The sequence below is a fragment of the Folsomia candida genome, unplaced genomic scaffold (genome assembly GCF_002217175.1).
Source record: "Folsomia candida strain VU population unplaced genomic scaffold, ASM221717v1 Fcan01_Sc029, whole genome shotgun sequence".
NCBI lineage: Eukaryota > Metazoa > Arthropoda > Collembola > Entomobryomorpha > Isotomidae > Folsomia > Folsomia candida.
Genome location: NW_019091221.1, coordinates 735,876 through 759,214, shown reverse-complemented (window position 1 = coordinate 759,214; position 23,339 = coordinate 735,876). Strand labels below are relative to the sequence as shown.

Genomic DNA, 23,339 nt, shown 5'->3' with positions numbered 1-23,339 from the left:
GTCTACCGATAAGGTGATACAGATGAATTTATCACTGACTCTGGTAAATTTATTACAGTCGGTGAAAAATCGGAGTTTGATACATGTCGAAAACTTCCTTCTCATATTCATTCGAAATTTGAGCCTTTTTTGTAATTTTCGTTATGGTTTATAATTTTCTGAATATGTAGATAATTTCTGGGTATATTTTTAAGTTGATGCACATATTTTAAAGAAATGTGCAATTTCAAAAAAGTAAAGGTGAGTTTGATATCGAATATGATACGCTTTTACTTATTCTTAAAGAAGAATTTATTTAACTGGAAACTCAAATACTTGATTGAATTATGTACATATTCCTGCCACTCGGAATACATATGTGTTTGTAGCAAGCGTTTGCCTGCTAAATACTTCTCCCTGGTTGGCAACCAAAGCCACACAAACACGTAAGCAATTGTCATTTTTTATTTCACTCAATTGATTTTAATTAAATGATATGGCCCCATCCAAAACTCTGCGTTTGCTGGTATACACGTCTCTGCAATCACTCAATTGCTCACACTTCACTATTTGTGTACAGCTGTAACATGCCAGTGCACAATCGCAACTATTTGACAAGTAAAATCCATCTCTTACCTGCATTCTAAATTACGCAATATATCTGTTGCATATCCACCCAGGCTCGTCTGATCAACGACCTGGATGGATATGTCCTTCAAAATAAATATCCATGAATATTTAATTGACTTGAGTTCTTGGTTGACCACCAAGAACTCGAAGAGACATTAGTAGACATAGGCAGGAGTTTTTCTCTCTAGAGATAAGGGTGTCTCTGCTACAGGATGTAACAGAGACACCAGATAATTAGATTCTCTCTTCATTCTCCCTAAGATATAAAATTTACTTCACTTAGGATTTAGCTTTTGACTCCTACATTCACTTTTTCATGCACTCTGCATGACATGTACATACTTCTTTGTAAATACTTAAATTTTCTAATTGTTAATAAATATATTTCTGTAAATGTAAGAGTTTTTTAGTCGGCTCGTCACTGCTCTCCCACAATACATGAGCATATTTCCGGCACCACCTCTTTTTAGGGAAGCATCAGGTTACACTGTATATGTATGTAATATTTAAAAAACTACAATCCTGTTTAAACAGTAAATATGAAATTACCGATTTAAAAATTTGCATTGCTAAGTTAAATTCACATTTGCAGCATATATATAAAAGCCCAATTTAATGTACATTAATTGTAGAATTATATATAAAGTAAATAACATATGCAAAGAAATCCAATCGTAAAAATTCCAACCGACCCAAACGTTCGGAAAAATAATATCGAACCGAAACCGAATTTTTGACTCAAACAAATATGCAACCGAACCGACAGCGAACGAATTTATTCTGATTTATTCATCCTATCCAAACCTATTTAATGACTCGGCTTCGTTTTGGTTACACACCTTACCCAAAATTCCGATAACAGACTCAACTCTAAATCAGTCCTTCAACTTTAAGTGGGAATCCCATTGTGGGATATAATCATGGAAAGTCGACAAATATTTTGACCTATGTTCCGACCAATAATTAATTTTTATCTATTTTTACGATTTTACGATTATCAATATTACGTAACCATTCACAATGTGCAAAGGGTGTTGGCTATGATGCAATAAATCAATTAAATTTGTATAATCATTGAGTGGTTTAATTTTTGTGATAAAATTAACAACTTTGACGTCAATTGATATCGTTGGAATAAAGTTGTCACCTATGTATGAGTTCAAGAACATAAGCATAAATTCTGTCCACTTCTTTTCTGGCCACACAATGTTCAACATGACATATTTTCTAATTCTCGTAACGCTCCTCATGTTAAGAGCGGAGGGCGTCGTCATCCCCGCGCAGCTCGCGAAAGCACGGCTACCGACACGGTCTACATAATTGGAGGGTACCTTGGAGGAAGTGCATGCGCCAAGGACATACTAAAGTACTCTTTATCGCGAGACACTATCGAAGTTGTGGGAGAGTTACTTAAAGGGGTAGAGAGACCCTTCGCAGGCAGCGATGGGAAAGGAAATCACTACGTCATTGGAGGAAGGGGATATTTGCATGACTCTTCTTATATCTACAAGTTCCGGGAAGGTATGTTTATATTTATGTTAATCATTTATTTACGTGTCAACAGATGTCAGTTCATTAAAAATTCGTTTACACACATGACACACAAAGCAATATCTTCTTTATTATAAGCTGTAAATGTTTGTCTGCAACGGAAGTGAAAGTAATTTTCAGTGACGGAAGTAAAAATGGAGAAAGTTTCACTTCCCTCGCCAACAGGCATTTCTGCCTAATTATAAAAGTAAAAAATGATTTGCTTGAATTATGAACAATCCGACTTAATTTTTGCGAAAATAAATAATAAGCTCTCGCCCGGCGGAAGACGGGCTTATACACTAGTATTTTTTTATAAGCATCTAAACTAATCTAATTAGGTAGGGAAGCCGAGGTGAGCGTGGTGGGCACTCTTCCCGAAGGAAACAGCCGTGGAATGTACCTAAATCTTCCTCAACACAAAAATCGTGCTCGGAATACCTTGTACCTTGTCACCCATGGAGGATCGATCAAAGGTCCTTCCATCTACGAGTTCAGTACGAGCGGTTTAAACATCACGAGGGAAGTGACACTGCCGGTTCTAGAAGGGTACCAAGATTTCTTCAAGGGAGGCTGTGCCCTGGTGAAAAGGGACAGATCGATTTTGTTCTTTGGCACGTGGATGCACCCAAACAGGTACTTGTAGAATATGCCAGTCGCCTACCCAGTGAAAGATATTCTCTATAAAAAGTAATAAAAACTTATCAGGCCAGTCGCAGTTCGGTGGCTTATTTAATTAAATTAAATTCAAGGAGACGATGACTCTTGAACTCTTCCAATTAAACACGTTTGTACAGAGTGGTTTAAATGTCATGTCGTTTTGCGAATTTCAAAAACCAGTCAAAAACGGTTGTAGGGAACAAAATTAGGAAACTTTTAGTGAAAACCGTTTTCAAAAATATTGACCCGCCTTTGCACTAAAAATCGCAGACGGAGCGAATTTTTCCAACTTTGGGCTCCTCCCACTCAGCGAGGGGGTGGAGTAATTCCAAATTATTGGTGCCGTTGAACTCATAAAAATCAGCTCTACAAACGCTGAGAATCTTATCCAAATCAAATTTTTCTTTGTGTGAAGTGATTCCGGTTCTCATTATTAAGGGGTGAAAACCCCTTTATGGAAATGTCTTGTCTGTCCGTCCGTCCGTCTGTATCCACGATAACTTTAGAACGGGTTCGAATTTCGACATCCGATTTTCGCCAACGTCTTTCTAATTTTTGGGGACGGGATGAGTTCGAAGATGGGCGTTGTATCAGTAAGTCGTAAGGTCACGGCGCCACGGTGATGACGCCAACGGTCAAATGTGTCGAATTTTTTGTTTCCACCGTTTTAGACGTATTTTTTGACGGAGATTTCAGAAATCGCCTCCATTTCGACGTGCCATGACCGTGTGACCGTGTAGACGACGCCAAAGTCGAAAATTGGCGAATTTGTTGTTGCCACCGTTTTAGACGTATTTTCGAGCGGGGATTTCAGAAATCGCCATCATTTCGACGTGCGACGACCCCATGACCGTGTGGAAGGTGTCGAATGTCGAAAAAATGACTTTTGTCATGTGGGGTGTCTATTGAAAGGTATGGTCGTGTACGTTAGAACTACGCGAATGGGGTGTCAAAGCGGGGCGAAATGAGACGTGGGGTAATGTGAGATAATGATGGGAAACTGCTGAAAGACGTTGTGGGCGTCCCACAAAGACAATTCCGTGTGTTTTCACCCCTTTGCTACATTTCTTTTGCAACGGTTTATAATAATAATAATAATAATAATAATATTTATTATACTGATTTATATGACCATGAGATACAGGTAACAATGATTAAGACTAAAGAAGGTAGCTCTAGCTTAACATTTCACTACAAATAAGCTACATGGCATGTTTCAACAGTTTACATCCTATCTAAGCCATTACTATTACCGTCTTTAATTGACGTCAAATCAATAATTTATCAAGTGAACTTTCAAAACAGTTCTCAACTGCGCAGTACAAATTCAGCGCGGAGAAAAAGTAACGTCAGTAAATTTAGGACATTAATTAACAAAATTTACTTACTTAACTTAACCAATTATTAACCAATTCGAATTTTTATCAACATAGAAAACAATAATACTTAATTATAGATGTTGGGAAAAAAATTGCACAAAAAAACCAACCAAATTTTGAATACAAACCAATTTTGATTCCCCAACCAACCGAGTGGACACTGGCAAAAGCCACGTGGTAATTCTGATCGTAAAAATACTTAAAAATAAAGGTTTGAAAATACAATTTTTGACTGACACAGTTGTTTGGTTTGATAACGAAGGAATTTCACACATTGCCAATTAAATTTGAAGCAATTACCAATTAAATTAAATTTAAATTAGAGTAAAAATAAATAAAATTAAATAAAATTAGAGGAGCTCGTGCAAGAGCAAATCCTCCTCGGTTGGCGCGCCGACGGGGAATGCATTATTGCATTATCAGTTTATTGTTACTCAATATTCTCATGAAATCCAACAGGTACGATGTCGCTGTGGAATACGACATAAAAAGAGGCAAAACTCAACTGGTGCAAACACCCAGGATGGGTGCATGGAGGGGGAGCGCGTTCTCAGCGGCAGGAGACAGTAAGGGAAACGTGTACTTGTTTTCGACATACGCGGAGGAAGATGGAAGTTACCGGACGGGGTTTTATTACTATGACACTCGTCGAAATGAAACGGCGTTTATCGATGTTTCCGGCACTAGTGGTGGTCCTTCAGAAAGATTAATCTTGACTACCACGTTTTACGCGGAAAAGCTAAAGAGACTGTACATATTTGGGGGGACCTTTGAATTTGCTGAATTCAAAGACGAAATATGGTACGTGGATGTAAGCCGACTCACGGATAAGAACAAACGATCAGAATATGAACGAGGACCCTTTCAGGGCAAGATTGGACCCTTAGGGAGCCGTGAGCAGGACGAAGAATGATGAGCAGGCCTCTATGTTGAACCGAGGTCGACCAAAGTATATCAGTCAAATTATCTGTAAAATTATATGCAAATTATCTGTCAAATAAATTAGCAAGTTAACTCTCAAAATATATCCTATCTAGTGGAGTTGGTTGGAATATTTCCTTTGACTTATTCATAAATAAGAATTTATTTATTTAGATGGAAATTCAAATACTGGATTACATTCTGTATGTACATACATTTTCCTGTCACTCCGAATATATGTCTTTAGAATGCATTTGCATACTAAATACTTCTCCCTGCTTGGCAACCAAGGCCACACAAACAATTGTCATTTTTTATTTCACTAAATTGATTTTAATTAAATGATATGGCCCCATACAAAACTCTGCATTTGGTGGTATGTATTCATATCTCTGGAATCACTCACTTGTTAACACTTTACTAATTGTGTACAACTTTAACATGACAGTGTGATGATGACACTGCAGAATCGCAACTAAATATGTACATAGTTGACAAGTAAAATCCCCACATGGCACTTACATAAATACGTGATAAATTGCGCAATAAAGTTCAACTGGTTCTTAATAAGTAATTAATATGTAGATAAGTATGTAGATACATTTATTTGCTCAAATCCACTTGATCAACTCTGTATTTTTTTGTATCCCCTCGACGCTACGAGATTGGGGTTTCTCCGCTGTGGTTTTAATCATTGTTGTGCAAAACAACTGTGCGGAAAGCGGTTTTAACCTATGTTTGACCGATATGTCCCAAATTTTGAATTTTCAAAACTCAAAAACGAATCAAAAAGTTATTTTTTGTTGATTTTTTCGATAATCGGGTGATTTGTATTAATGGTGACTAATTAGCATTTTCTTTTTTATAGAGAAAAAGGTGATCAAATTAAGGAGACACCCTATATTTACAATAGTACATTCGTATTAAATATCTTGTAGAGCAATACGGTACAGTTTATATAATTTCCTAGTTTCTCTAAAGAGCCCATTTAAATTTTTTTCTAAAATGCCCAAAATTGCATAATTGAGAATGACATATATGCATTTGCATATATTTGCAATATGTAAATGTAGCTTATACATTAACGTTGTTCGTAATATGTTGCCTCATACTGAATCCATTTTGCACGGTTAAAATTATTTTGCACAGTTTGGACACTTTTGGAGGGCGTCTTGGAGCCATCCATAAATTACGTAACGCAAAAGCGTAATTTTCTAGACCCCCTCCCCCCTTCAACATATGCAACATAGGAACGATATCATTGGAGCCTTAAACCCCACCTTGCTCCCTCTTGCGTTGCGTAATTTATGAACGGCCCCCAAGTCCAAAAATGATTTATAACGTCTAACACGAAACCCTGAACATGTGAGGTTGTATCACGTACATAATTTTGCAACCATCACTTAATTGTTGACCTTGAGAGATGTGTCTGGACTTTCGTAAAACATGTCTCGTATTTACTGGCTATTTATAAATAAATCTGCAACCACACATTTATTCCCCAGTCTTACTCGACACTTTCATTCAGCTGGATTTAGATCCTCCTCAAAATTCCCGAACTTCAACCCAATTACGAAATGACTTACAAAATAATATATTTTGGAATAAAAGGCAGAGCTGAAGCATTCCGGTTGATATTTTCTGCTCTCGATGTCAAATATGAGGACGTCATTATTAAATCGGCCGACTGGCCCGGATACAAGCCGGGTAGGTTTATTTTCACAAATTTATTTCATATTTACATACAGGGTGGTTTAAATGTCAGGTTACCATGGAAAATTTTTTAAAAGGAAGAATTCACAAATCTCCATTAGTTACCAAAATTTTGCGTCTGAAATTCAATGTTTTAAGAATTTCGTCATCAGTGTTCCATAAGTTTTGATAAAAATTAATAAAAATCTTAATCCTAAATCCGTAACTAATGGAAATTTACGTTGTGAAATTTTCCATTGTAACCTGACATTTAAACCATCCTGTATTTTCAAAAATAAATATATTTGATACATAATTTCATTCAAAAATTTTATTTTTTAATCCTGACATTTTTCAGGCACGCCATGGGGTCAACTCCCAATTTTGGAGGTGGATGGACAACAGCTCGCACAGACTTCCACAATTTGTCGCTACCTCGGTCACACTTTCAATCTTTGTGGCGAAACTGCATGGGAAGATGCAAAATGTGATGAGTATGTGGACGCCACTAACGATTTGATTGAGGGTATAAAAGTTTGCACACAGAGTTGTTAAGAAACTAATTTTTCCCCAAAAATTCATAACCATACAACACTGTACAAAAAATTGAGTAAAACTCAGGGCAAAACAATAACTGGATAAATTTTGTACAAAATTACGACGCTTAATATGCAATATTGCATAAATTTTAGTCAATGGTTCAATAAATTTGAACCAGTTGTTGTTTTAACCTAAATTTTACACAACCATGAGTGAACGAATTATGTATGTATCATTCTAATTTTTTTCGAATTTTGGAATTTTCGTTCTGAAATGATGATTTTTAAATGTTTATCGTCACCGTCGCCTATAATCTTCTATTGGTTGCGTTGTATTATGAAAATTTTCGTAAAATATTATAGGGCAAGAAATAAGGCAACCAAGGAATTGATTTAAATCAATTCCTTGGCATATAAAATTATGCCATAAGTATTTGTCGAAAAGAATTTTACCCAATTAATTTTCTACTAAAGTACTTCCCAATTAATTTGTTAGAATGGATCGGATTTAAATTTCTGGAACCTGACGAGGCGCGAAAGGTTGAAAGAAAGGCTAAATTCGTTTCAACTCTGATTCCAAACTGCCTCGCGAAATTGGAAGTTATCAAAGAAAAGAATGGTGGGGATTTTCTCGTTGGGAAAAAGCTTACCTGGGCTGATATCAATGTTGCTGATAAGCTCGCGATGTTGGAAGGAGATATCGACTCTACAATTCTTGAGGGATATCCGAACCTCAAGATGTTCAAAAATGCGGTGTTTTCTATCCCCAGAATTAAAGCGTATATTGAAAAGTCGGGATATACTTATGTCAATATGGACCCGGGATTGGGATAATGTTGTTTTGTGTTACGTGGAAAATAAATTGATAATGTGCATAACCATAAAATATATCCAATTAATGGTAGACTACATAATCTTGACAATTTGCATAAATATGCATAAATTTGCATGAATAATGTGCATAAATAGTGCACTAGTTATGCATGTACACTTCATACTAAAATTATAATTATAATTAAATAGGGTCATGTAATATATAATTTATGTGAGGAAGAAGTGGTGTTGTTAATTTGAATGAGGCGGCTCCTATAATTCCACCCCCCTGATGTTTTTTAATAATGTGATAAATAGTGATAATGTGTGATAATACATACTTATTTATACATATCTACAAATATTTATATTATGTGACCTAAATGCACTATCTTCTATATTATAAGCTGGAAATGTTTGTCTGCAACGGAAGTGCAAGTAATTTTCCGAAACGGAAGTGAAAGTGGAGAAAGTTAATCTTAATTTAACTACTTCCGGTGCGGACTGGTATTCAAGGTGTGGAACTTATCGCCCGGCGGAAGACGGGCTTATACGCTAGTACTTAATATCAATGGGATAGAAGCTTCTCAGGCATATTCATTAGTAGTGAGTGAGTTGAGATCGTGTATGTAAGTTCATTTATTAACGAATTCATGAACAGCTCATTACAAGTGCGAGATAAACACATCATTGGTACACTCTAAGGCAACTGGTATTGAATCATTACGAATCATTAGCGGAAATAGTACATAAAGATATGACTCTACCGGCATCGGTAATATCGATCGTTACGGCGTAGTGGTAAACTACTCAGAATCCACTCAGAATCAAAACCAAATCAAAACCACTCAGAATCAAACTATAACCAAACCGGTAAGGAATTATTACTAAATCAATACCAGAACGGAGTACATATGTATGTATGTGACTCTACCGGAAGCTTGGTCACCGTGGTGACAACCTTGGTGTCCAGTTTGAAGTTCATCTCCAGACCAATGTGATATTTTAGAAATCTTGGAATGTTCCTTTTACAACCATATTTGATTTTGGATACAATATTTAACATAAAAATTGACAATACATGCATTTATGTAGATATGGAAATTGAATCTGCATAAATTATTTTAATTTAATGAAATATAAAAAGAACAAAATTTCTTGCATTTTATTAGGCTAGAGTAGTCGTGAATGATCAGAAAAAATAAGACGAACAGAACAATCAGATTGGTACAGATACATACTTTATTTCATGTCCGGAAAGCCGTAAAATCAGAACGCTTCTAATGCATAATAGGACAGTTTATCTAATAGGAAATCTAAATAAGTATGGAATCGGAAAGTGATTATTAACTTATAAACATCGTAAAGACCCAATTATGTATTTCTCTTGAAATTTTATTACATATCTTGAAAAAAAACTTAAGTACATCTAACCTCCTCCCGCGTACACACAGTCTGCACAATTGCTGTTAATTTTGCAAACTCCATTACCACGTTGTTCACTCCAACGGCACGTGTATCCCGCTCGGCATGCGGGACTGCAGATAATCGCGCTGTGGGCTGCGCAACAGAGTAAAGCGAGTAAAATCCCGAGACAAATTAAGTGACGAGTAGCCGACATCTGAAAATTTTAACAACCTTAAAATATGTGATTCTACGTTTATGTACAGGGTAGGGCATGTAATCTCGATATTTCGGGATCTCGATATACCGATATTTCGGTATTAAAATACCGAAATTGGAATCGCGCACTTTATGAATTTGTGTAATTAATATAACCTTTTCGAACTAACGTAACCCTTTCGAATTTAAACTTTGGGGTGTAACCAGGTCAAAAATCAATTTTTGAAACATTGGGGGTGTAACCAACTCAAAATTTAGAAATAATAATATCGAATTTTAACTTGGCCATAGCTCTACCTAAAGCGTCTAAAATTAAACTTTATCTTGGGTACACCCTACAATTTTCCCTAATTGAATTTCGAATTGGTCACACCCCCAAAGTTCAAAATTTATTCTCTGTTTGGCCACACCCCCAAAGTTCCCAAAATCGAATTTTGACTTGGTTACACCCCCAAAGTTCCCAAAATCGAATTTTGATTTGGTTACACCCCCAAAGTTCCCAAAATCAAATTTTTACTTGGTTACACCCCCAAAGTTCCCACAACTTAATTTTGACTTAGTTACAACCCCAAGGTAGAAGCTTTAGGTAGAGCTATGGCCAAGTCAAAATTCGATATTATTGTTTCTAAATTTTGAGTTGGTTACACCCCCAATGTTTCAAGAATTGATTTTTGACCTGGTTGCACCCCAAAGTTTGAATTCCAAGGGGTTACGTTGATTCGAAAGTGTTATATTAGTTAAATAAATTCATAAATTGCAAGATGCCAATTTCGGTATTGTAATATCGAAATATCAATATTTCGGTATTTGAATATTGAATACCGAAATACCGAAACCGATATCGAGATTACATGCCCTAATACAGGGTGGTTTAAATGTCGTGTTTAAATGTGTTTACAAGATTTGGGATTTTTATTAATTATTATAAAAACTGATGACAAAATTTTTTTAATATTAAATTTCATTGACAAAATTTCGGTAACTAACAATGGAACCTCTTATCAAGCTACACCGGGATCGACTAGTGAGTTATGTCAAAAAATCAAGCCAGAAATTAGGAGTCACGTGACACTTCTCTTTCAGTTGAATGGCCCCTTTGAAGAAAAATACTGGCGGTTAAGTTCAATTTTTGAGCAAATTTTCCCTTGCTTTTTCCTCCACGGGGCGAAAACCAGGGAGAAGTTCGAACTTTGACCCCCAATATTTTTCTTTAAAGGGGCCATTCAACGGAAAGAGAAGTGTCACGTGACTCCTAATTTTTGGCTTGATTTTTTGACATAACTCACTAGTCGATCCCGGTGTAGCTTGATAAGAGGTTCCATTGTAAGTTGCGGAAATTGACGAATTTATCCTACTGAAAAATTGTCCTTTGTAGCGTGATATTTAAACCACACTGTAGTTAAGAATTTACCTTTTGACTTGCGTTTTCCTGTAACTTTTCAGAATAATTATGATGCAATGTTTCTCGGTCTTTGGCTGAAACCAGAATGGCCAACATACATACGAAGCTATTGAATAAGTATTTATATAAAAATGTTTACTTACATATGCGTGCTACATACTCTAAGAGCTTGTTAGATTGTTTTGCTTAATTTTATAAGGCGAGACTATTGGTAGAATGAAAAATTTAAATAGTTTTCCTGCAACGTAGAAGCAGTGGCCGAGGAAGCTGGGGAGACCATTGGGGACATTAACATTGCAGGATATGTAGGAGAGGCTAGAGTCTACATAACATGGGCAGATTATGGGGACATGAAGGAATCTTGGGGACATTGTCCCCATGTCCCCTTCTATGCTTCCGCGGCCAGTGCGTAGAAGCCGTGTGGTCTCTAATTGACTCTAACTTGTAGAGAAACCTTGAAGTGCAATTTCGTTGACTGATTACCGTCGTTTCAGCAGATTAGAAGGTGGAACAAAGATGTCGATAATCTTGTTAGAATGGTGGTAATTGATTGTTTCAACATTTTAAATTATGTATTTTCAAGTTGGACCAAGAAAGTGTTATTTTTAGTACATACTTCCGTGTGCAATTAAGGGTAAATTTATGAGTATTTAATTAATTTAATTTACTTAAGGATGAACAAGTTATGACTCTAATCTGTGACATATTGTGTAAGCAGACAATAGTTGATTTACCTCTAATTATCATGCTACCTTGAGTCAGCAGATCATATGTATGCGTGTATAGTGCTCTTGCACAGATATGTAATACGCTGCATTTTTCTGATGATAGATTTATGCCAATTTTAATGTTCAGAACGCATAATTTAGTAGTTCGTGTCTGACTTTTCGCAGGATCAGAGTTATTAGCTCGCCCTGCACAGCATGAGAGCTATTGAATTCCTCTTGTCCGTCCGTCAGTCTCTGTGTAAACGATCTTTTTGCATCAATTGGTGCGATCATGCCATTTATTGACCAAATTACATAGTAGCATTTATCTAAAATTTATATTTATCTAAAATTTATCTGTAACTAACTCACGATTGTAACTTGCAAGAGCTAATGGCTATTTATGCAATAAAGACATACATACATACATAGTAGCACCATTGGTTTCGAGGACTCGGTCATGCATTTGGTGCGAGTCAATTGATTGTGACGAGCGCATGACCATCGGGTTGCCAGCGGGTGAGGTTGGCCGCTGAACGATCAGGTCAAGCACATGTTGTCTTCAGAGATTTCATTTTTCTCCGAGTTTTTAAAAAATTATGAAATATTGAAAACAACGAAATTTTGAAAGAATTTTTGAAATTTTGAAAACAAATTTCACGTTTTGGAGAAATTTTAAAAATTTTGAAAAAAAAATTAGAATTTTTAAAAAATTATGAATTGTTTCAAAAACTTGAGATATTGACCAAATTGTGTGCAATATTTAAAAAATAAATAGGTGTCCAAACTTTTAGAAATTGTATTAAAAAAATGAAATCGCTGAACACAACATTTGCTTGACCTGATCGTTAAGCGGCAGGCCTCTCCCGACAACCCGATGGTCATGCGCTCGTCACAAGTATCGTCACAACGTGACGAAAAGTGAATTTTACACGGAAACTCCTTCAGTTTGTCTAACAAGTCATGTATTTTGGTCATTTTGGTGTAGGTCTCGACCCTCAACACGTTTGACACATCGGTATGTTCCCTTGTGAGCCTGCTGCCACATATCCAGTCCGTGTTGCCGATGCGGCTCCTCAAGGCGTTGAGGATATGGAAATCGGTAATGCTGACTCGTCCTGGTCGTCGGACTTATGGTCGTCAACATCTGGGCGTGATATCCCATATGAATGTGCGCAGTGTGATGAGTACATTTTCCTTTCATTCTTCTGTAGTAGTTGTAAATCATTCGAATTTGCATGCTACCAAAGTTACGTTCATTAAGTTTTTATTTACTCAACCCTGTCTGCTATTTTATTATCAGATACAGATAATATTGTTAGGACCTAAGATGCGCTGCTGCGCTTGCAGTGGAATTTGGCCATTTGTGGGGAAAGGATGAACAAAGCAAAGTCCACTCACAGGATCGATTTAGATTTATTAACGCAAGTAGATCGTTAACTCACAAACTCCAATTCACGACTAGCCGGGTCATAAGACCATCCGGCTCTATTAAACTAAAACGATTTAATTATCTAACTAAAACTGGATTATCTAACTAAAACTGGATTATCTAATTAAAACTGGATTTACATACATTTAACATTATGGTATCGCACCCATTATCACTGGAATAAAGCATGGGTTAAACGAAGGAGAGCAAGATTGTGTCGTCTTAATAAATTTTGTGGGAAATAGTACGTTCATAGAACTTTTATATTCAATTACATCACATTATATACTGAGCTGGATGAATCAATAATTATGGATATCTATCTGTTTTTTAAAGCTGTAATAGAATCAGGAGAAATTTCTGCAACCTGATCAGTTTAAAGTTGTCATTCAACACGATAAATAAAAAAATCTATGGAACATAATTTAAATAATATGTGGGTTTAATAGTAATATGCATAGGTTAAATAGGATACATAATATTACTCTAGGCTAATTGTAAGACTCACGTGTCTCATACAATATAATTATATTCCACAATTGTGATTGTAAAGGCTAACGCCATATCAACCTTGAAATAAATATGTATCTACATCATTACATATTAATCATATATTAACTAGCCTACAAGCCCGTCCTATAGACGGGCCGCGTTTCAAACTTCGAGCCAACGCGTCAAAATGACTTATAAAATATAAGTGTAAGAACAAACCACGGAAGTACATGATGGTATCGATGATCTATTCTCCATGAAGTCTTTAGCTTATTTTGTAAATTGATTTTGATGCACTGTAAGAAACCCGGTAACTGAGTTATTACCAGGCGGAGTATCTATGTGACTCTACCGCATGGTAATTTATTTATTATTCAGTGGTAGAAAATTAGTTACCAACTGGTATTATTTTCAAATTTCGCGACCGGGGTTATCACCAGGTTGGTAACAAAATGTCTACCACTCAATAATACATTAATTAATTACCATGTGGTAGAGTCACATAGATACTCCGCCTGGTAATAACTTAGTTAGGTTTCTTAGAGGGTAACGGAATTTGCCAAGAACCAATAAGTGAAGCAAACTAATATACTTTTAATTTGTTTTTTTAACGATGCTACGGATTTTTTTGTAATATTGCTAATGAATTTTGTTAACCGTGCAAAGGTTTTTTTGATGTTGTTAAGAATTTTTTTGAAAATCTTTAAGGACTTTTAACGGTGTTAAGGGATTTTTTTTAGCTTTGATGAGGAAATTTATGTAGGAAATTCTGACACAAAAAGATTTAGGAATATTTGCAATTACACGATTGACCTGGTATTGTCATAAATTACTATTGACATGTACATGTACATATATTTTTGATCATGATGCTCTAAATAAAAGTTAATGAATATAATCAAAAGTAAACTAGCAGAATGTGCAGTTACATAAATTTTCTATGATTCCACTCGAACTCTGTCAACCCTGGAAACCTAACTTTCACTTGGTTTCTATCATTTATGTCTAGCATATTACACCACAGTGAGCGCATGCTTGGGCACGGGTCCCCACTTAAATACTCCTTAAGGCTGAAGCAACAATGGAATTTTGTCAAAGATGGGAAAGCCTCAAAAAAGCCGGGTATCATATACTCAACAGATTCCATCCTAACTACCGTAACCGTTTTGGGAATCTTTTCTACAATACTTTTCAGAAATGGTGCATAAGACCTAAGATTAGACTTCATCAGCTTTGGTAATATCACCTCCTTTAGGTCTAGCTTTTTGGCAAGACAATCGTCAGTGGCGAATATAGGATCGTTGAGGACAGGAAGCCGCAACTTTTCCAGAGGCATATCATTAAAATACTCGGCCAAATTATGGCAGCCTTGCAGTCCTTCTGTATAAACGTTCAACTCCTTCAGGGAGAATCGACACCTTTGGATGAGTAAATGCAGACTTTCCCTATATTTTGCCATGTTTAATTGTGGACACTTTCCGTTTAGCGGCTTCTGCACGTTAAGACTCATCAACTGTAGCTCGACATAATTTATGCTGTCCATGAATGCATTCATATTACTCCTCTTCAACCTGCAGGTGAGCCGTTTCTCAGAGTTTGAGGAAATCTTATATGGACACTGGCGCTTAGATTCTTTGACTGCGAAACAGTCATAGATCACCAAATCTGTCCAGGTAGGATGTCCCGCAAATTTATGTAGTAGATAAGTCCACCAGATTCCACACTCTTTGAACTCTATTTTTCGAAACGTTTCTATCTTCAGGAGAGTTTTGATGAAGTTTGCATTTACCGAGACTTTATTTTGTAATCCCACTACCCTTAAATTTTGCCATCCCACCAGACTAGACAATGCTGGATCTGATCCATTTTGATGATCAATTTTGATTACAAAAGTAGAGTACATTTTTTCCTGTTCAATAATCATTTGGTTCCATTGTCGACAGACCTTCCTGATATTGAGATGAGAGGGTAAGTCCAAATAAGAAAATATCTGATACTGCATCTCCACCTAGGTAAAATTTATCTGTGTAATTAATTAAATTATGACTGTGAGTTGGTGAAACTTACCGGTAATGATTGGAACCCAGTCAATTCACCCATTGCTGACAAGTTAATTATTTAGAAGCCACACCTTAATCGGAAGTGATAGATTTTCGGCACTATTTTCAAATTACGAAGGAACTTTCGTAAATTGTTATATATATTTCCAACAAAATTCCTCAACGACGCAACTCTGCAGCTGTTTAGCTATAGAATAGCGTGTGACAGTGCAGTTGCCAAATCTCCTCACAACGCGGAGGTTTAGTCAGCGTATCTCTGTACTTGGATATCAGCACCGTTCCACGGGATCATCCATTGGTTATATGCATTTTTAAATGTATCTTTTTATGCAACTGGCGAGGTCGTATTGATGTTTATCAAGGTGTCTGGATCACATTCAGTAGCGGAACTATTGATTCGGGGCCGGTATGTGAGCTGGATATGGGGGCCTAAATCTAAATGAACTATTACAAGTAGGAGGCAATTTTTTTAAATTCTAAATAGCTACGAAATTTAATGCTACACTGTAATTTTTCTAATCAATATACAGACTCGGAGCATAAATTCTCGCAAATGCATTTCTGGTGGTAATTCACAAAGCATTACAGGATCACAGATCCTATTTGCAGTGAGAAAAACTATCCAAACTCATGGACGGATAAGGTTTTTTGCACTTCCGAAATTTTGTTCTGCAAATATAGTGGTTTGGGGTGAATAAGACGTTTGATTAACAAAAATCGGTCAACAAATGCCAAAGAAATCGACACGCGAAGTCGACCACCTCCTTACGCATTTTTCCCAAGGAGAATTGTCACAAAGGAAAATTGTGGAGAACTTGAAATTATCGAGATGCAGTGTTGCTCGTTCTCCAACATATCTTGAACTAATTCCGCTTTAATTAGATCAATATCTAAATTACAGGGACTGGCATCCCCAATAACCGTCCAGCCTCCCAAAAAGTTTTCGCTTACCGTTTTTCGAAAAATCGACGCCCTTACAAGGTGAACAAATCTCCTTGCTCAAACTCAAATTGGAAAAGAAAATGGCAATTTTCTGCCATTTGCAGGAGCAGAATTTAGTACAAAGGACCTATGTTGGTTATCGGAGAGTTCATGGGTTTAAAAATTGGTCCTTGGACGTTTGGCAAATAATTCTTGGCTACAAATTTTAACCTTTGCGGCAAAAAAACAGAGATTTGCTTCTCCAGCCAACTCGATCCAATTCACCCGATGGTGGTGACTTCGTATTAACTTCCGCATACCTAAATGGATATCAGACATCTAAATATAGATAAATAAGTTGTCGATTTTTTCTATTGAATTTCTCTCCAACGATGAAAAGTCTGAAACACTTTTCTCATGAAAAAACTCGCATGCCGCGATCAAGCAGCCTCTGTGTCTTAAGTCTTGCTTTCAAGCCCGTGCACGAAATATTGAAAACGAAGTTATGATTTCTAAATAATATTAATGCCTTGATCATCCATAAAAATTTCTAACAAACAGATCTAATACTTTGTTAATTATCAGCAGAAATGCATTTGCATTTTGCAGGAACTTATAGTCCGAGTATATGTATCATACAGCCTGTTTATAAATGTTTTTTGTGTAAACTAAAAACAACCTGCAAAAGTGCAAGAAATGGTAACAGATTCAGATTTACCAGTATATACGTAAATTAATTCAACTAATAATTCCTGTTTCTAAATATTTTATTCGTCAATGAAAATAATCCAATAATATATACACACAAGCGTCCGACGGCCAAGGGCCGTCTCATCTTGGGGGCCGATATGTAGGACCTCCCCCACCTACCCCTATTTACGCCAGTGATCACATTTACATATATGGTTGAGTGAGAAAAGTTGGTCTCTGATATTGTGATTAATATATGCACGTTTCAATGAATGTGAGTTATCTGTGAGCGTGACGTGATCTCATCTAGCGACGTGGCTCATTATCAGTTAATAATGGGAGCCATGCACTGCGCAGTAATCCGTTTATCCGGCTCAATTTTTACGAGTTACATACGAGTGTATTATCATCGCATTAGTAATCGTATTTGCACGGAATAGATAGTGGATGTGGACCAAGTACATATTTGGTGCTGATGTGAGGTTTGGTGCACCTGTACTGAATTGTATGTACAGGGTGTTAATAAAGTCCGATCCCATTTTTCCTGTAAAAAAGTGAAGGCTAGTATAAAAAAAAACTACCCGTGATACTTACAAAAAATGTTCGACATATTTACCTTAGTATTTGGTCTTGTTACCATTTACTTTAACCATGCCCTCAACTCTTTGTTTAAGGCTCTGTGCTAATTTTTCCAATGTGCCTCTGGAAATCGAATTCCATACATCTTGAACTTTTTTTTACTAGCTCTTCCCTCGTCCGGGGTTGTGGCTCTTTGTATACATTTTCCTTAAGTATGGACCACTGGTTCTTCAGGGGATTCAAATCTGGGCCGTTAGCGGCCCACACCCCCTTGCTCCAGACCGTTGAAACTTGCGTCTTGATGAGACTCAAACTCGCTTTTGCTGTATGGGCTATAGCACCATCCTGCATGAAAACTATTTTTCTTTCATTCGGAAATATTTCCTTGTTCCCCATGCTATCGAAATAGATAGGTAATATTTTTTCCATATAATGCTTTGCATTGACTGATTGGCCTTTTGGTATGATATGTAGAGGGGTCACGCAACGTGCACAAAATCCACCCGCTACCATAACTTTAAGCCCGAATTTTGGGATCGCTCTTGATGGTACATCCGATTTGTTTTCTGTCCTGTAACGAACATTTTGTTGGTTCAATTTTGGATATAGTTCAATAATAGATTCGTCAGTCCAAAGGATGTGACTGCGCAATTCTTCACCAAGTCTTTTTTCACTCAAATGGGCACTTTTCTGAAGGAGTTCTTCAAATTTCAGACGGTCATCGATATATTTTTGTGACATGAGAGGTTTTTTTGGTTAGTTTGTAAGCTGTGTGACCCCACTTCGTAGTTTTCACAAATTTTTGCACGGTCACACAGTTAATTTGGTTCTTCTTCTCTTTATAGCGTTTTGAGTCATTTAACTCCCTTGCTCAATTACGTAATGAACTACCGGTTTTCTTGCAAAGTCTGTTTTTAATCATTCTTTTTGTGGTAGGTGACACCTTTCCGGGTCGCCCTGGTCGCTTTTTGTCGTGGACAAAATCTTATTCTTCCATTTCCAAACAGTTCTGCGGCTGCAGCCCAATTTTTGCACAATTTCTGTAGGTTTAAGCCCCTGCTGATGCAATGTTTGTATCTCAACTCTAAGATGCTCATGACTTACACGTTTAGTTGTTCCTCCCATGGTAAAAATTTGAAATAAATAACTTCACTGGTTCAAAAGTTCCAGCTGAATTTGTAACAACCACGCTCCAAAAAATGCATGGGATCGGACTTTATTAACACCCTTTATGTAAGGGCTAAGGAGGGGAGCTTGTGAGGTTGATAATAACAGATATTGATGCCCTTTGCATATGTGGTAGTGTCCCATGAGTGTACTAAACCCAGGAAGTGGTTTGACTCCATGGCCACATTTACGCCCGCCACACCCACACAAGAATGCCCAAAAAACGCTTTCACACCAGTTTTCACTCACTCAAATCCACGCCAAAAAACCAATTTTACTCGGATTTTGAAATTTATTTCACCATTACAATCCCAGATAGTTGCTTTCTTCAATCCAATATCAAACTCAATTTTGCTGATGATTTTTTCGCAGGCATAATTTGCGTTGTTGATTACTACAACAATGCTCATTCAGAATTTTAAATTTTAAAAATACTAAAAATTTCGAAAATATTGAGTTTGATATTGGATTGAAGAAAACAACTATCTGGGAGTATAATGGTGAAAGAAATTTCAAAATCCGAGCAAAATTGGATTTTTGGCGTGGATTTGAGTGAGTGAAAACTGGTGTGAAAGCGTTTTTTGGGTATTTTTGAGTGGGTGTGGCGGGCGCAAATGTGGCCATGGAGTTAAACCACTTCAGGGTTTTAGTACACTCATGGGACCCTACCACATATCCAAAGGGCATCAGGATCTGTTATTATCAACCTCGCAAGCTCCCCTCCTAAGATTTGGGACTCATTACCAGAGGGCGGATATGTATGTATTTCTATGTATGTATTTCTGTAACTTTTTCATACCCATACTAAAACTTCGTATACCCAGTCTATTCAGATAAAGTGTTACTGGTGTAAACGCGTCGAACGCTTTCATTTTTGGAAATTTAGATTTCATTTTTATTTCATTGGAAAGCCAGTTAAATTTAGAACAGAAAACATGTGTCACACTTCAAAATTTACCCCCACATGCCGACAAACTTTTGAAGACGAGAACGCCAAGCACCCGCCGCGGCACGAACGAAATTTATTGACAAATTGTCACATTCCCGGGTCAGAAATTTTTTTGTGACGCTGACGCGTATATGGGGCTAAGAACAGACCTTTTCCTCGACTTTAATCAATATTTGGTGTTGACATCGATTTCGGTTCGAAAATGCCAGGTCAAACCTAAAGTGGAAATAGAGTCAGAAATATGGATTTCAATCCAGTTTTTTACGAATTTCGAGGTATTTATTTCTATAGAGCTCTGCGCTAAGGTCGGCGGCTTTACACCCTATATGGAGTGGTTGAGGGGATGTTGCCCGTTCACCATGACGTTAACCAAATATTTTTTTAAACTATCTCCACTCTTTAATCGAGGAAATTTGGCGATTTTTCCCCAATTCCGCCGATTTCCGCCAAACCATGAATGGACCACGATAAGATGATATTTGAACCTCTATTTTGTAACTAGCTAACCTCTAGACTATGTAATGTAAAATTAGCTAGTTTTTTGGTTCAGAAATTTTTCCGTCATGAAGGAATTCTCATCGATAAACGGAGATTTTTTTTGCTTTTTTCCCGTGCCGCTTGAAGAAGGAGTTAATTTGTTTGAGCCTAGCGTCTTTCCGCAGATGGGTGATCATGTGGTACTTACTAAGCTTAAAGGCCCTTGTGCGTGGGTCGTTTTTCAGTACTTTTCTGATTGCTGAAGATAGAACGTCATTTGTATGGTCAACGTCTTTGTGGTCCGAAGGAGATTTTGTGCTATTCTGACGTTGAAAGCTTCGAACATCACTGGAGTACTCCATGACCTTTGACCACCGAAACTTTTATACCATAAATAGACACTATCTCTGGGGATACTTTAATAGTTTAGGTAACCAGATCGTAGCTGTCCCTGAATTTCTACACTACTCAAATTTTGTGATTTTTTTTCTCGCGAAAAAAGTGAAAAATTATTGTCGCGCGCGCATGGTAAAGCTCCTTCATCTTTTGACATAGTGAGGCCAGTTAAAAGCGGTTGATATCGATGGTAGCCACTGAATGGATGTACAAAATGCAACTTACCTTTTAATTTTATCTTATCGGGTTGAAAAGTACGGGACGAGTAACACTTTATATGAATAGACTAGGTACCATCGAAGCATAATTTCAAAAATTCAAACATATATTTCCATATTTTCCATATTTTAGGGTTTTCGTGCATATACATATTTTCGTACATATTCGAACTTTGTCTAAATATAAATACTTTAATTTTAATGCATATTTCGAGGTTGTTTGATGTAAAAATAGTTTTCTTCGTTCAGACGTTAAATTTTGACCAAAATTGTATTTTCTTGATGACGGAGTCCAATTTGTGTGAACGACTAGCAAGTCCATTTTGCCCCATTTTTCAAGCCATTAAATTATCCCAGAAAATCTCTAAATATGACTAATATCTCTTTATGGGTCATTACATGAATATTAAAATACAATACCTATGTACTTAATAATTCATTAATAAGAGTGTTAAAAATTTGAAACTTTTCGAAAATTAAATACAAGTATATGTAGTAGAAAATTTCGGTTGCAAAATATTTTTTTCGTGCATATTTTGGCGTTGTATTAGTACATATTATATACATATTTTGCGGAATTTAAGTACATACAAATCCGCCCTATGCTCATTAAACGCGACCATTTTTCTACGTATCGGAATTGATTATGTACCAAGTCGGAGCGAAGAGTTATGACGATTAACTGTTATGGAAATGGAAGAGTAACTGGTAGGTATTTGGTTCTTGCATATGTAAGCAGGGTCCAGGGTGGTAATTACCACCCAGTAATTACACTGTAAAAAATCTGGTGAAGTCATATATACACTCCGTGATGGTATTGATTTGGTGATAATTTCTCCCTGGGTTGGTAACAGTTCGATTCCCAGTGGTGAGTTTTCATCACCACAGCGGTGTATATTTTTCACTATACTGGGGGTTAGGCGAGATTATAGAACCTGTCGCTATTTGCCCATATACGCTAAACAATGGCGCTAATTCCAAATACTCGAAACTTTTCTGGAAGCTTGGTTCAAGCTGCGCCGTCACCCAAAAGCTCAATTTCGAAATTTTGAAAACGGGTCCAAAATTTGACCCCAAAGAGCTCCATGCTGTTAAAACAGTTTGCCAAGCATTAATGACGTACAAAAAAATACTAAACCAACTTCAGGATGGAAACATTATCATTTCTAATGGCCCAATGTCTATGAAAATCTGCTGCCGGATTTAAAAGCTCGGCTTTTTGGAAATGATAACTTATCTCCTCATGAAAAAAGGATGAGGAATACGATGAAATCATTCAAAATATCCAGCAACGAATATTTCGCCCAATAATTAGTAGTTTTCGACAGGTTCTATAATCTCGCCTGACCCTCAGTACGGTGATCCACGCTATGTATCACTGCGCCGGTTAAGTCATGTATGCACTCCGTTTGGTGATGATTCAATACCGTTGAGGTGGATGAAGGCTTCTTGCAAGGAGCTAAAAGTTCGGATGGGGAACTATGAAAATTTTTTGAAGAAAACGACGCCATTAGTTATTTTTCAGTTTACTATGGAACAGGTGGCGAGTTTGCTGCTAATGTCGGTTTAGAGAGGGAACAATTTTGAGGTGGATCGTCTAAAAAAAATTGGTACATAGGTCTATCATAATAAAAATTTGGCAGTTTCTAAACTCAGATCTACCTGCACACTTACAATGGAGGTCTCCCAACGCATGCTCACAGATTTGGACTAGGTAGCTTCAATCGATCACAAGTAAAATTAGTATGAAATTTGCAAATGCAAATAGCACTATCTGCTAATGCTCAAGTTTGGCAGAGATATTTGCATCCAAAGCGGGACAAATAGGCAGCAGATTTGGAAAATAACAAATTTACCAGCCTTGTAGTGCGTTTTCTCCTCTTTTTATGCAAATATCTCGTGGGACGTGTACATATGTTCACTTAACTCTAGGATTAAATAAAAATAAAAAATTTTAAACTGCTATTATAAACTTGCAATTGGTATCATTTTAAAAAGTTGTACCCACTGATCATTAAGTTACAAAAATTATCCCCACAATTTCGCAATTTTTGATAGTTCTCACCAATTTTAAAGTTAGACT

General features: G+C 36.7%; 3 protein-coding genes and 1 long non-coding RNA gene across 4 annotated transcripts; 2 read left to right on the top strand and 2 right to left on the bottom strand.

Annotated features, from left to right (window-relative positions):
- The first annotated feature begins 647 nt into the window (after positions 1-647).
- On the top strand, positions 648-5,205 carry LOC118439032. The gene is made up of 3 exons (XM_035860046.1): positions 648-2,130; positions 2,481-2,775; positions 4,638-5,205. The coding sequence occupies exons 2-3, from the start codon at positions 2,537-2,539 to the stop codon at positions 5,089-5,091; spliced, it is 693 nt and encodes a 230-aa protein (XP_035715939.1). The 5' UTR covers positions 648-2,130; positions 2,481-2,536; the 3' UTR covers positions 5,092-5,205.
- A 1,383-nt stretch (positions 5,206-6,588) lies between these two features.
- On the top strand, positions 6,589-8,225 carry LOC110860130 (glutathione S-transferase 1). Its single transcript, XM_022109193.2, has 3 exons — positions 6,589-6,806; positions 7,150-7,317; positions 7,827-8,225. The coding sequence occupies exons 1-3, from the start codon at positions 6,677-6,679 to the stop codon at positions 8,162-8,164; spliced, it is 636 nt and encodes a 211-aa protein (XP_021964885.1). The 5' UTR covers positions 6,589-6,676; the 3' UTR covers positions 8,165-8,225.
- A 1,142-nt stretch (positions 8,226-9,367) lies between these two features.
- On the bottom strand, positions 9,368-11,278 carry LOC110860167. Its single transcript, XR_002548913.2, has 2 exons — positions 11,178-11,278; positions 9,368-9,764 (listed from the first exon to the last, which is right to left on the bottom strand). It is a non-coding gene; the product is annotated as an uncharacterized LOC110860167 (long non-coding RNA).
- Positions 11,279-14,222: 2,944 nt separating this feature from the next.
- Positions 14,223-16,268, bottom strand: LOC118439031. The gene is made up of 2 exons (XM_035860045.1): positions 15,867-16,268; positions 14,223-15,807 (listed from the first exon to the last, which is right to left on the bottom strand). The coding sequence occupies exons 1-2, from the start codon at positions 15,897-15,899 to the stop codon at positions 14,725-14,727; spliced, it is 1,116 nt and encodes a 371-aa protein (XP_035715938.1). The 5' UTR covers positions 15,900-16,268; the 3' UTR covers positions 14,223-14,724.
- Positions 16,269-23,339: the final 7,071 nt, after the last annotated feature.